This window comes from Muntiacus reevesi, chromosome 10 (assembly GCF_963930625.1).
Source record: "Muntiacus reevesi chromosome 10, mMunRee1.1, whole genome shotgun sequence".
NCBI classification, from domain to species: Eukaryota; Metazoa; Chordata; class Mammalia; order Artiodactyla; family Cervidae; genus Muntiacus; species Muntiacus reevesi.
In genome coordinates this window covers 70,176,277-70,190,880 of record NC_089258.1, presented here as the reverse complement: position 1 = coordinate 70,190,880, position 14,604 = coordinate 70,176,277, and the positions used below count along the sequence as shown (strand labels likewise).

At 43.4% G+C, this 14,604-nt stretch overlaps 1 protein-coding gene and 1 non-coding gene across 5 annotated transcripts in view; one reads left to right on the top strand and one right to left on the bottom strand.

Annotated features, from left to right (window-relative positions):
- Positions 1 to 12,584: 12,584 nt before the first annotated feature.
- Positions 12,585 to 12,689, bottom strand: LOC136143937 (small nucleolar RNA U13). Its single transcript, XR_010658436.1, has one exon. It is a non-coding gene; the product is annotated as a small nucleolar RNA U13 (small nucleolar RNA).
- A 336-nt stretch (positions 12,690 to 13,025) lies between these two features.
- Positions 13,026 to 14,604, top strand: part of TTI2 (TELO2 interacting protein 2) — a 10,733-nt gene continuing 9,154 nt past the window's right edge. For 2 of the 4 annotated variants that reach the window (XR_010664577.1, XR_010664578.1), the window contains exon 1: positions 13,026 to 14,070. Coding sequence is in view for 2 of the 4 variants with exons in the window: in XM_065946588.1 (XP_065802660.1) it covers positions 13,418 to 14,070 (653 nt within the window). In the remaining 2 variants the exon portion in view is untranslated. The remainder of the gene's footprint in view (positions 14,071 to 14,604) is intronic. The other 2 variants (XM_065946588.1, XM_065946589.1) reach the window with 2 other exon arrangements.

The window sequence follows — 14,604 nt, the reverse complement described above, 5'->3', positions numbered from 1 at the left end:
AGAAATCATTTTCTTTGCTCATCTGTAGAAGGCAACGCCTCAGCCATTAAAGTTTTTTTTTTTTTTTTTTTTTTTTAATGAGATTGCAGCAATTCAGTCCCATCTTCAGGCTTCACTTCTAATTCCTTGAGAATTACCAAAAGGTGATGTGGAGACACAAAGTGAGCAAATGCTGTTAGAAAAATGGGACCGATGGGCTTGCTTGACGCAAGGTTGCCACAGACCTTCAATCTGGGAAAAAAGGTATTATCTTCAAAGTGCAACAAAGTGAAGAGCAATACAAAGAGGTCTGCCTGTAATAAAATTAGAAAATTGCCATTTTGTAGCCCCTAATAAAGCAGAGATCATCTATGGCTGCTAATGCCACCAAGGGAGAGGCTGATAAGGAACTTTATGTCAGATATTTCTCTTATCAATAATAGTGGGAAATGACGTGCCTCCTGCGATACAGTCAGGGCACAGCCCTGCCCCCCAAGACTGATCCTGGCTGTAGTCCTGCCGCTAGATCTAACTAGCTCTTCACAGGAAATGGGGGTGATAGAGGAACAATTTACATGACGCCAAGCAGAAGCAATCTGCCAAATTCAGAGCTTTGGTCCCTTTACAGGAAGAAATGGCCCTTCTTCTTCAATGGCCTTTTTTTTTTTAAAGAGAGAGATGTATTATAAAGTATTAAAAACTTAAGAGATACAACCAGATGTGAACTTTTCATAGAAAAAGAAATCTGAGCGAATGTTAAGTGGGGAGTTGGATACAACATGAATAGGTTTGTTGTTTTCTTTTTTTTTTTGTAAGATATTTTGCTGAGGGACTTCCCTAGTGGTCTTCCCTAGGGGATGCAGGTTCGACCCCTGGTAGGGGAACTAAGATCCCACTTGCTATGGAACGACTAAGGTCATGCGCTGCAACTACTGAGGTGGCGAGCCACAACTACAGAGTCTGCGCACAGCGACGAGTGATCCCACAGATGCAGCGGGGATCCTGAGTGCCACAGCTAAGACCTGGTGCAGACAAATAAATAGACATTTGCTAAGCAGAGAAACAGGGTAGCTCCAGAGGAATCTGGCGTCAGGGAGGACATTTTAGCAATGGACTAGAGTGAACCTTTTGGAAACTAACGGTAAAGATGGAGTAGAGAACATAGCAAGGTCATGCCATTGGAATGAGGTCCTCGAGGAAAAACAAGTGAGCGGGATCCACACCGTTGTGGAAGGAACAGCACGTGGGGAAGATGTTCTTTGATCATACACCGCCTTAACAAAAGAAATGACTGCAGAAATATTACACTGAGCACAGGCACGAAAAGGAGGCTAAGTAAACCTAAAATTTTGGGAGGGAGAAAGATATATAATTGGAGATGCAGTGGGCTCATATCACTGTGAAAGTCAAATCACTTAGTCTAATTTTCAACGTGGCTATAGCTGTTACTCTGATGGATGTTCTGTGTTTATGGGCTTCCCTAGTGGCTCAGACAGTAAAGAATCTGCCTGCAATGCAGGAGACCCGGGTTCAATCCATATTTACAAGCCTCTTTTGCTTTATACTTCTCTATAATGTTATGTTTTTTCAGTAGTCATGGATGGATGTGAGAATTGGACTATAAAGAAAGCTGAATGCCAAAGAATTGATGCTTTTGAACTGTGGTGTTGGAGAAGACTCTTGAGAGTCCCTTGGACAGCAAGGAGATCACACCAGTCCATCCTAAAGGAAATCAGTCCTGAATATTCATTGGAAGGATTAATGCTGAAGCTGAAACTCCAATGCTTTGGCCACCTGATGTGAAGAACTGACCCATTGGAAAAAATGCTGATGCTGGGAAAGACTGAAGGCAGGAGGAGAAGGGGTTGACAGAGGATGAGATGGTTGGACGGCATCACCGACTCGATGGACTTGAATTTGAGCAAGTTCTGAAAGCTGGTGATGGACAGGGAAGCCTGGTGTGCTGCAGTCCACGGGGTCGCAAAGAGTCTGACACAACTGAGCAACTGAACTGAACTGAACTGAACTGAACTGACACTGTTTCAAAAGAATTTTGGTTCATTAAGAGCCATTGGGTGTTTGTTCAATGGGTTTTATGAACATAAAGAACCTTCAAAATAATTAGTATATTCTTAGTCCAAGAGTTATAGTCATAATCAATGTTAAAATTTTTATAGCCTTATTTGCAAAAGGATATAGTGGTTGCCTCACTCTCTGTGGTTATTCAAGGTTTAAATATTGTGTTATCATTTTTTATTTGGCCTATAAGCAGGAAAGTCTCTCTGCGCAAGCAGTAATTATCTTACAGTGTGTTTCAGAATCCTATTATTAACCATGTTTAGACCATCTGAGCCTTGAAAGACACAGTTGGAATACAGTCAAGCTATAATCACATCAGCTTTTACACTTAGTTGAATAAACGGGAGCAAAAACTTCATTTTCACTTTAAGTCATCAGACCTATGGGCTTGGAAAACCTGAGAGGTACTGCTAAATGTTTAGCCACAAAATCTCTGGAATTTACTGCATTCTTCCATTTCTCCTTAAAAGAAAGGTTTAAAACTCTAATCTCTTTATACATAACCACGTTCATACATAATTTTCCTTAAGTATATAAATAAAATCACGTATATGCTTTGTAAAAAGATGTGGTCATTTTTTCCCTTCTGTTTGGTTTTCTTAAGCTCATGCATCTTCCTCTGTTTCTTCTTTACCCCACGGCAGCATCCACAGTCATCTGTGCAGAGACTCTGGGATATAGCCTGGCATATGTCCTCCTTATGCAAGTATTCTTAGATCTAAAGGCACTAACTTTAAAGCACTGTCTGATAACTGGGAGATCATACCATCTCTTGCATCTTACACTCACCACTGCACAACACCTGTGGAAACCCCTCCTGTCCTCTGGTTTAGCTCTATTTCGTTGTTTTAATAAATGGCTGGGGAATTCCCCAGTGGGGATGTGTTCTTGATGAACTTTCATTTTGTTTTCAGGGTTTTGCCCTACAAACAGTCACACAAGGAACCTACTTGTTCTTATGTGGTCTTAAAGCCGTATCCTTGTATAGGGTTATTTGCATCTGATGGAGTCTCAAGACTATAGTTGCCACTGAATTAATTCTTTCAAGGGATGTTGCCAGATTGCTTTCCAAAAGTTGGGGGAAGAGAAAGAGTTGAGGCAACATGGACAACATGCCTACTCCAAGGAGTTAAGCTGTATAGACTGAATGAGGGGACAGGTGGAGGGTAAAGACCAGTCCAGTTGACGTTATTATTAGTTCTTTTCCTGGAGACTGTGGGCTCCCCACGTCACCACTCGGGTTTCTTTTGAGGGGGCCCATTCACGAGGTTCACAGTGGTAGTGACATTCCAGGATTGGGCACCTGGGGGGTCTACAGAGAAAAGGAAGAGCCAGGAAGAGCAAAGACTTGGGGACTTATCAGATCCAGTTTTAATCGCATTTTACCACTTTCCACTGTGAGATCTTGGGTAAGTTTCTAAACTTTGAAGTTTCAAAGCTTCAGTTTCTTCATCTGCAGGACGGAGATAATGATGCCAGCTCCGTAGGGTGACTGTGAGGAGGAAACATCGGACTTGAGGCCCGGAGCAGAATTCCTGGTGCCCCTTAAAGGTGCCACTTTTTGTCAAATGCCTTCCTTATAGCTCTTCCCCTAGCAGATGAAAAGCTGTTGAAGGCAGGAACGTCATCAAATTCACCTCTGTATCCTTTTTTAAAAAGTATTTATTTCTATTTTTTGACCGAATGGTATGTGGAATCTTAGTTCCCTGACCAGGGATCAAACCTTCATCCCCTGCATTGGAAGCACAGAGTCTTAACCACTGGACCACCAGGGAAGTCCCAAGATTTTTATTTTTCAAATGTGCACCACATTTTAAAGTCTTTATTGAATTTGTTACAATATTGTTCTTGTTTTGTGTTTTGGATTTTTGGCCGAGAGGCATATAAGGTCTTAGCTCCCTGCGTGTGTGTGCTCAGTCATGTTGACTCTTTGCCACCTCATGGACGTAGCCCGCCAGGCTCCACTATCCATGTAATTCTCCAGGCAAGGATACTGGCGTGGGTTGCCATTTCCTACTCCAAGGAATCTTGATGACCCAGGGATCAAACCCAAGTCTCTTGTGTCTCCCACATTAGCAGGCAGATTCTTTACCACCATGGCCACCTGGGAAACCCTTAACCCAACACTGGTTAAAATAGGAGCAACAGCACATCTTTTATCATGGGAAAATTTCAGATGTACATTAGAGAAGCTGATAAGAAGAACACCCATGACCCACTACTCAGATGCAACATGTTGATAATCTTGTTTCATCTCTCTCTCAACCACTCCTTCCCACCACCCTTCTTTCTGAAGTATTTCAACGTGAATCCTAGATATCAACTGATATCGATTGTTCATGCATGCGTGCTCAATTGCCTCAGTTGTGTCTGACTCTTGAGTGAATTTCCAGGTGCTGTTCTCACAGTATGATCTGAAGTCCCCCTGAGGGTTTGCAAGACTCTAATGAGGAGGTCTGCCAGGTCAAAACTATTTTTATGATAATATTAATATATTGTCTATCTTTTTCATTCTCATTCTTTCATGAATGTATGGTGGAGTTTTTCAACAGGGTGAAGGCAGCAGCAGATCTGAGAATCCAGCTTTCTCCTATTAAACCACATGACAGCTGAAAATATTTACAGAAATGTTTGCAAAAAAATGTGGGCTTCCCTGGTGGCTCAGAAGGTAAAGAATCTGCCTGCCGTGCAGGCGACGTGGGTTCGATCCCTGGGCCAGGAAGATCCCCTGGAGAAGGAAATGGCAACCCACTCCAGTATTCTTGTCTGGAGAATCCCATGGACAGAGGAGCCTGGTGTGCTGCAGTCCATGGGGTCTCAAAGAGTCAGACACGACTGATCAACTGGCACTTTCACACTTTTTCACTTTTTACAAAAATGTAAAGTAATTCTACTCTTCTTGGTTTTTGTTTTGTCTTGACAAATAGAATTGATTTTCATAAAAATAAGTTTTAGTTAACATATAATGAATGGGGTTATTATTGCTATGTTTTAAGCAATTCAATGGAAATATTAAAATTTTGTCAGTTTTCATTTCTTGCATAGAAAAATTTATCTATCAAAATAATATCTAACATAAAGAAAAGCAATTTGGAGTCCTCAATATTTTTTAAAATTAGTTTTAAAATTGACATCTAATTCACATACCACGGTGCTCAGTTGCTTCGGTCCTGTTCGACTCTTTGCAACCCCGTGGACTATAGCCTGCCAGGCGCCCCTGTCCAGGGGATTCTCCAGGCAAGAATACTGGAATGGGTTACATCTCCTCCTCCATCACATACCATAGGACTGGCCATTTAGAGTTTATAATTCAGTAGATTTTAGTATATTTACAAGTTGGGCAACCATTCAATTCAGTTCAGTCGCTCAGTTGTGTCTGATTCTCTGAGACCCCATGGACTGCAGCACACCTCTCTGTCCATCACCAACTCTCAGAATTTACTCAAACTTACATCCATTGAGTGGGTGAGGCCATCCAACCATCTCATCCTCTGTCATCCCTTTCTCCTCCCACCTTCAATCTTTCCCAGCATCAGGGTCTTTTCAAATGAGTCAGCTCTTCGCATCAGGTGGCCAGAATATTGGAGTTTCAGCTTCAGCATCAGTCTTTCCAATGAATATTCAAGACTGATCTCCTTTAGGATGGACTGGTTGGATCTCCTTGCAGTCCAAGGGACTCTCAAGAGTCTTCTCCAACACCACAGTTCAAAAGTATCAATTCTTCGGCACTCAGCTTTCTTTATAGTCCAACTCTCACACCCATACGTGACCACTGGGAAAATTATAGCCTTGACTAGACGGACCTTTACTGGCAAAGTAAGGTCTCTGCCTTTTAATATGCTGTCTAGGTTGGTCATAACTTTCCTTCCAAGGAGTAAGCGTCTTTTAATTTCATGGCTGCAATCACCATTTGCAGTGATTTGGGAGCCCCCCAAAATAAAGTCTGACACTGTTTCCTCTGTTTCCCCATCTATTTGCCATGAAGTGATGGGACCGGATGCCATAATCTTAGTTTTCTGAATGTTGAGCTCTAAACCAACCTTTTCACTCTCTTCTTTCACTTTCATCAAGAGGCTCTTTAGTTCCTCTTCACTTTCTGCCATAAGGGTGGTGTCATCTGCATATCTGAGGGTATTGATATTTCTCCTGGCAATCTTGATTCCAGCTTGTGCTTCTTCCAGCCCAGCATTTCTCATGATGTACTCTGCATATAAGTTAAATAAGTAGGGTGACAATATACAGCCTTGATGTACTCCTTTTCCTATTTGGAATCAGTCTGTTGTTCCATGTCCAGTTCTAACTGTCGCTTCCTGACCTGCATACAGGTTTCTCAAGAGGCAGGTCAGGTGGTCTGGTATTCCCATCTCTTTCAGAATTTTCCACAGTTTATTGTGATCCACACAGTCAAAGGCTTTGGCATAGTCAATAAAGCAGAAATAGATGTTTTTCTGGAACTCTCTTGCTTTTTCGATGATCCAGCAGATGTTGGCAGTTTGATCTCTGGTTCCTCTGCCTTTTCTAAATCCAGCTTGAACATCTGGAAGTTCACGGTTCATGTACTGTTGGAGCCTGGCTTGGAGATTTTGAGCATTACTTTGCTAGCGTGTGAGATGAGTGCGATTGCATGGTAGTTTGAGCATTCTTTGGGATTGCCTTTCTTTGGGATTGGAATGAAAACTGACCTTTTCCAGTCCTGTGGCCACTGCTGAGAATTCCCAATTTGCTGGCATAGTGAGTGCAGCACTTTCACAGCATCATCTTTTAGGATTTGAAATAGCTCAACTGGAATTCCATCACCTCCACTAGCTTTGTTCGTAGTGATACTTTCTAAGGCCCACTTGACTTCACATTCCAGGATGTCTGGCTCTAGGTGAGTGATCACACCATTATGATTATCTGGGTCGTGAAGATCTTTTTTGTACAGTTCTTCTGTGTATTCTTGCCACCTCTTCTTAATATCTTCTGCTTCTGTTAGGTCCATACCATTTCTGTCCTTTATTGAGCCCATCTTTGCATGACATGTTCCCTCGGTATCTCTAATTTTCTTGACGAGATCTCTAGTCTTTCCCATTCTGTTGTTTTCCTCTATTTCTTTGCACTGATCACTGAGGAAGGCTTTCTTATCTCTCCTTGCTATTCTTTGGAACTCTGCACTAGCTAACTTCCAAACATTATTATCACTCTAAAAAGAACCCCCATAGCTGTTAACAGCCACTGTCAATTCTCTCTTCTCCCCAACCAGATTTTTTTTCTTTTTTTGGGGGGGGCCGCACTTAAGAGGTATGTGAGATCTTAGTTCCCCCATCAAGGATCAAACCTATGGACTCCACATTAGAAGCACAGAGTCTTAGACCCCTGGACCACCAGGGAAGTTCCTCCTCAATCCCTTTCTGACTTCACTGATGTGTCTACCCTGAACATCTCATATAAATGAAATCCTTAACGTCTGGCTAATTTCATTTAACATAATGTCTTTAAAGTTCACTCATATTGCAACAGATATCAAAACCTCATTCCTTTTTACGGTTGAATAATGTTCCATGGCAGGTACACACCACGTTTTGCTCATCAGTGGATGGGCTTTTAGGTTGGTTTCATTTTTGGCTGTTATGAATACTGCTGCTAGGAACATTTGCATCTAAGTTTTTGTATGAATACATGTTTTTAGTTCTCTTGGCTACATACCTAGGAATAGAGTTGCTGGGTCTCATATGATTAATTCTTTGTTATTCTATATTTAGGGGCCTTCCCAGGTAGTGCTAGTAGTAAAGAACTTGCCTGCCAGTGCAGGAGATGTAAGATATGTGGGTTCGATCCCTGGGTCAGGAAGATCCCCTGGAGGAGGGCATAGCAATCCACTCCAGTATTCTTGCCTGGAGAATCTCATGGACAGAGCAGTGTGGCAGGCTACAGTCCATTAGGGTCGTGAAGAGTCGGACACAACTGAAGCGACTTGGCATGCACGCATGCATGCAGTCTATATTTAACTTTTTGAGAAACCATCAAACTGCTTTCCACAACAGCTGCACCATTTTACATTTCAACCACCACTGTATGAGTGTTTCACCATCTCCACATCCTTAGAAAAATTTATTTTCGGTGTTTTAGATTCCAGTTATCTTTGTGAGTATGACTCAATAATTTTTAAAGCATGTAAAGGCTTCTGAGGCTAAAAAGTTTGAGGATTGCTTTTCTAACAAATAATTTTAAAAAACATAAAAGCATTTTCATAAATAACAAGTTCATAGAAACAGGACAGATCGGTGATTGCCAGAGGCGGAGAAGGGGGCAGACAAAATGGGTAAAGGTGGTCAAACGGCATAAACTTCTAGTTTTGAAATAAATATGTCCTAGCATGTAATGTACAATGTGGTGGCTATAATTACTAAACACTGTATTATTTATTTGAAAGTTGCTAAGAGAATACATCTTAAAAGTTCTTATCACAAGAAAAAACATTTAACTGTGTAGTGATGGACATTAACCAGACTTCTTGTAGTGATCATTTTGCAATACATATATTGAATCATTCACTGGTGAATTCAACCAAACATTTATTAAAAAAAAAAAACAAAACTCTTTCAGAAAACAATCTCATTCAGAAAATAAAAGCAGATAGTTGTTGTTCAGTCTCTCAATCACGTTGATTCTTTGCAACCCCATGGACGGCAGTATGGCAGACTTGGCACCCTGATGCTGGGAAAGATTGAGAGGCGGGAGGAGAAGGGGACAACACAGGATGAGATGGTTGGACGGCATCACCGACACAATGGACATGGGTTTGGGTGGACTCCGGGAGTTGGTGATGGACAGGGAGGCCTGGTATGCTGCGGTTCATGGGGCTGCAGATGCGGACACAACTGAGCGACTGAACTGAACTGAGTTATTTATTGAAGAAACTAGATAATTTGTGAAATTTCCTGTATCCTTAGTTCAGCTGCTCATATTGACTTGGTGTTTTGATCTATTTCTGTGTCCTCCATGTTTCTTGCCATTTCACGAAGTTAGATCTAGAAGTTTGATTAGATTTAGGGTCAGTTTTTGTGCAAGAATATTTCAGAGACTGTGTGTATTTCCTGTTGCATTGCATCGAGGCACATGGCATCTGATTGTCTCTCTTTTAATGATTTAAGATAATCAGTGGGTTCAGGTTTTGTTAGCTTGATCCAGCCATTATAAGTTTCCCATCAATGTTCCACTTCATAATTCCAATAGTCACTGTTTGTGGCTGTTGCCTAGTCCCAGAGTTTCATTAAGAGCTGTGAACAGTAATTTTCTAATTCTACTAGTTCTGTGACATTTGGTGCCCTTACAAACTATCTGGGCATCCTGAAGTCTATAGTAGAATAAATGCATGTTTTTTTCCCCTTTTACCAATTGTAAAATAAAGATTTGGTTCCTTAGGTGATACAAGCGTGAATGATGAGAGATTTTTATTTTATTTTTTAGTATTACTATAAATTAATTCATGGACTTGTGGATATTAGATGTGTTTCAATCCATTAGTCATTATTCTTTCTTAAGTTCAAGTTGCTCCATCTTTGGCCAAAGGGTCCCCCTTCATCCTTGCTCTTGGGTTCTTTTCACATAACTTCAGTAGTATTTGATGGCTACCTTGCTTTCTGTCATTATAAAACACCTCAGGCTCATCTTACACAGTCCTTGTCCCAGTTCTAACATCAGTCATTTCCTCAAGGAATCCTGGCTACTCTTAGTGGACAATGGCTTTTAAATTGTGCATTTGGACACAAGAGCTTCTCATAACTGTTGGATTATCATTACTTCTTGACCTTTTCAGTGAACACAGTTAGGATATATTTATTTTATAGAATAAGAAAAACTAATGATTAATCACACTACCATTGCCGATTCAAATATTCGGTTATGGAATTTACACCTAACGTCATTGATTTCATACTTGTATATCTTTATCTTTCACTGAAGATCTGGTTTCTAACAACATTAAGACTTCTTTGCTATTTTATATACACAAAATATGTAAAATATACATGCAACAGCATCTAAATAACAATACCAGTATTATTACTAACAACTACTGTTACTGAATGCAGCTTGGTTTTTTTTGCCATTCTTTTCTATTCTTAGGCTATATCACACTAAGGATATACAGCCAAAATCATCAGTTTTAAAGTCAGTTTCTTATTTTTTCATGTGGTTATGCCAGTAGCTTGAAATATACTTTGATTCATGGCTTTTTTTCTCCTTGTAGGAAGTGCTTTGTTATTTTCTTTTAAAAATAATTACGTATTTACAAGATCCCAAATTCAAAACTGAGAATGAGACCGAGTAGATCAAAAGAAATCTAGCTTCCACACCCATGGTTTTCACCTTGTTCTTCTCTTATAAGTAGCCCTTTTTAAAATTAGTGTCCAATTTCTTCTTCCATGGCTGCTTTTAAAAAATGTGAGCAAATGCACCACATCTATCTTAGGAAGGAGGCAACATATATCTGATGTATGCTTTCCTTTTTTTTCTTTTTTTGACCACACTGCCCAGCAAGTGGAATTTTAGTTCCGCCACCCAGGATGGAACCCACTCCCCCTTCGTTGGACATGCAGTCTTAACCAATGGATCCCAGGGAAGTCCCTCAGCCGTGCTTTTTTTTCACTTAACAATATATCCTAGGGTTCCATGGCCTCCACAGAGATGGTCTTCATTCCTTTGTACAGCTGCACAGAACTGCATTGTGTAGATGCACCCTGCTTTATTCAGCCAGGCCTTTGCGGATGGACTTGTGGGTTTAACAAACATTCATTGCATGACTAAATCGTGCCAGGCACTGGAGATAAAGCCACGGTCTCTGGCCTCCGGAAATTCAGTGAGCAGAGGGGGTGAGCTCTTGCAATAAAAGTACTTTCCTCATAAGGAATTAACTCGAATCCACTTAGCACAAGGGGAATGTGGAACAGAGCAGACAGGGTCGCAAAGGAGGGGTACAATAATGGTCTGTGGATTGCCATCTTGCTCCCATAGGGGCCGATATCTGATATGGGAGAATGTCCTTGGGAGGACTTTTTAATCAACGTTGGATATCGCTAAGAAAACCATCAGTGCCACCAATTGGTCAGAGGAAAGAAGGTCAAGTGAAAGGGAGAGAGGAAGGGTCCTAACCATAAAATTCCCCTAAAAGGAGGAAATAAAAGTTAATACAGAAGCTGTGGTTTAACAATAAGAACTAACACCTGTATTAAATTTACAAGAGACTAGGGATTGCTCTGAGCCACGTATATTTAACTTCTTTATTTCTCATAACAATCCCTTCTAAGAAGTAGGCAGTATTATAACCCACAGCGAAGTTACTGAAATTTTGGCCAAGGTCGGGGGTGGGGATCGGGGGAGGAGGGGGTTGGAAGCAGGAAAGAATTACAGACAAGATCCACAGATAGGGAGTTTGATGCTTTTGAACTGTGGTGTTGGAGAAGACTCTTGAGAGTCCCTTAGACTGCAAAGAGATCAAACCAGTCCATCCTAAAGGAAATCATTCCTGAATATTCATTGGAAGGACTGATGCTGAAGCTCTAATACTTTGGCCATCTGATGCAAAGAACGGACATACTGGAAAAGACCCTGATGCTGGGAAAGACTGAAGGCGGGAGGAGAAGGGGCGGACAGGGTTGACACGGTTGCACAGCCTCACCTACTGGATATACGTGTTTGAGCAAGCTCTGGGAGTTGGTGATGGACAGATAACCTGGCGTGCTGCAGTCCATGGGGTCGCAGAGCCGGACACGACTGAGCGATGGCACAACAAATCAGGGTCCTGTCCACGACTGAACAAAAGTCCTTCAAGTTTCCCCTCACCCTAATCACGATCTGGGGACCGGAACCTGCTCTTGACACCGTCCCACGCCCCAAGACCTGCCTCAGGGCGGCCTAGGCGCTCAGAGCCCAGAGAAATCCAAGAGACCCGAGGCGACCTGTGGGCACACGGCGGAGACTAAGCCGGCCTCCGGGGCCGCGTGGGTTTGCGCAGCGACCCGAGGCCTCCCTCCGAGAAGCGGCCCAGTAGGCTCTTGGACGCCCCCCGCCCCGGGTGTCCGCCGCGCGTTTCTCAGCGCGCGCTCCCGCCCACGCCGGGGCACAGACGGAGTGTGCTTCCCCGGATTCCTATTGCACGATAGAAGTTACGGGAAATCACCCAGCAAATTCCCAGAACGGCCAAGCACCGCGACCTGAGAACGCGTGAGCCACCCTTCACGCCGGGAACCCACTGCGTCAACGGCCGACACTTTTCCGGCAACTTCGGGGGGCGGCTCCGCCCCGACAGCCGCGGGAACAACAGCATGATAAGCGCCAGACGCTCTACCCTGGCGACCCTTCAACGTTTCCTGCGGGTGAGTGTTCCCACAGGACTACGACTACACGCACTAAATGTTCCTCAAAAGTTGACGTCAAACCAGAATAAAAACAACTGCGCGTATACTAAATATGTAAAAGTTACCAATGTCAAACACACAGCTGAAACATAATATTTTTTTGTAATTATAAACGATCCTCTTAGTTCATGTCAGACAGGTAATGTGCCGATGTCGTAACAAGGTTTAGAGGGAGGCACATGTCACGCAGCAGCGTGAACACCCAATCATCATGCTCATGAACTGCAAAAGGATCAGCTTGATTAGCTGATTAAGGAACTCCAGAGACGGCCCACTCACTTTTCACGAAGGATGACAGATATAGGGCTTACTTATTTATACTTGCATATAAAATCCTGTACATTTTATCACCGTCACCGACGTTCCGTGATATTTCTTTTGTTTCTACTTTAGTGGGCGGAAACAGAAAGAAAATATCTAGGGGGGTTATTCCCCATGCAAAAATCCTCCTCACGGCTCCGCCCTTTTTGACCCTGGGACGGCATTGCTTTACGATCGTCCGTCGTGAAATGATGGAGCGTTGCCGCGGTAATGGCGGAAGCTAGCCTTCTGCTTTGCGGCAGCGACGCTGGCTGAGTCGAATTCTGACACGCCCAGGCGCGCCGGAAGGGCCTAAGGTAACGGAGGCCGTGCGAAAGTCGTGCGTTTGGGGTTTATTTCTTAAACTCTTTTCTTTTTTTTTTTAAGTCTTCAGAAAGGCCAGAGTAATTTCCCCCCTCCATTTTGGGAATCAGACTCTGTTACTTCCAGAGACACCTCTTTCTCGCATCTTTTCCTTTATGTCTTTACTCTCTGCCTGTTAGACCGTCTCTCCCCGCTGTCCTCCTAGAAGTCTCAGCGTTTTATTTGATTTTTTTTTTTTTCCTTCTGTGCTTTTCGAGAATCCCAGCCCCCGAGGTGATCTTTCCTCCCGCTCTGTAGCGGATTCCCGGCCGCCTCCGTCCGCGTTCTCGGTCTGAGGGATGGAGCCTCACGGCCCTCGGGAATCCCCGGGGGGACCTTGGGAAGGTTCTTCCTTGCCCGGAGCGTGGCCTTCCTCAGCCCTCGGGCAGGCCTTCTCCCAGATCTTGCACCAGTTTGCCGGCCAGGAATCCCGACGGGGCAAGGCCAGAAATGCAGCTCTTGAGGACCTCGCTGCTCTGCTCGAAGCTAAAGAATGTGATCGGTTATTTGAGGGGAGTGACGCCTCGCTCCGTGGAATGCCCGAGATGCTGGGGCAGGTGGTAAAAGCCCTGGGGAAGTATGCAGCCCCTGCGGAGGAGCCGGAAGGGAGAGGTGACCGCCACTCCGAAGTGGCGGAGAAAGCGGCGGCAGTTGCGTTACTGTTTCTTAAGCTCTTGAGGAAGGTCGAGGCCGCCAAGAATTCCTTGGTTTGCCCTGCATGGAAGACAAGCCTCCGTCCCTTGGCAGGACCCATCTATGTTTTTGCGGTCACCCACAGCTTGGAGCAACCATGGACCAGCCAAAGATCCCAAGAGGTCGCTGGACAGGTGCTCGCCTTATTGCTTCAGGTCACTGATTGTGGTTCTGTGGCTGGATTCCTCCACGGAGAAAATGAAGACGAGAAAGGGAGATTTAGTGCGATCATGGGGCTTCTCAAACCCGAATTGAATAAGTGAGTACTCTTGCCAGTAAGGGCCATCAACTCGAGCTTCAGCCTAATGTTTTAGAAGGCTAGAGCTCAAGAGTCTTGTATTTTCATCAGTAAGATGAGGGCGTTTAATAGCAGTCTCAAGGCCAGAAAGATTGTGGTTTGCTATAAATGACATTAACTAGGTAGTGGCAAATTCGACATTAGAACCTAGGTCTTCAGACTCGATTTTCCAGTGCTCCTGACAACTGCCCTGAAATTGGAAATTAAGTCTCATTTATTTAGACTTAACTTTCTTTAGTTAGGTGAGGTTGGGGATTTGGAGATTTAAAGGTAGGGTTTAAATTTAAACTCAGGGCTGTTGAAACTCATCCTTGCCTTTGTTAGATGTGGTAGCCATGTTTGGTGGCTTAGTGGTAAAGAATCCACCTGCCAATGCAGGAGACACAGGTTCGATCCCTGGGTAGGGAAGATCCCCTGGAGAAGGAAATGTCAGCCTACTCCAGTATTCTTGCCTAGGAAGTCCCATGGACAGAGGAACCTGGCGGGCTGCGGTCC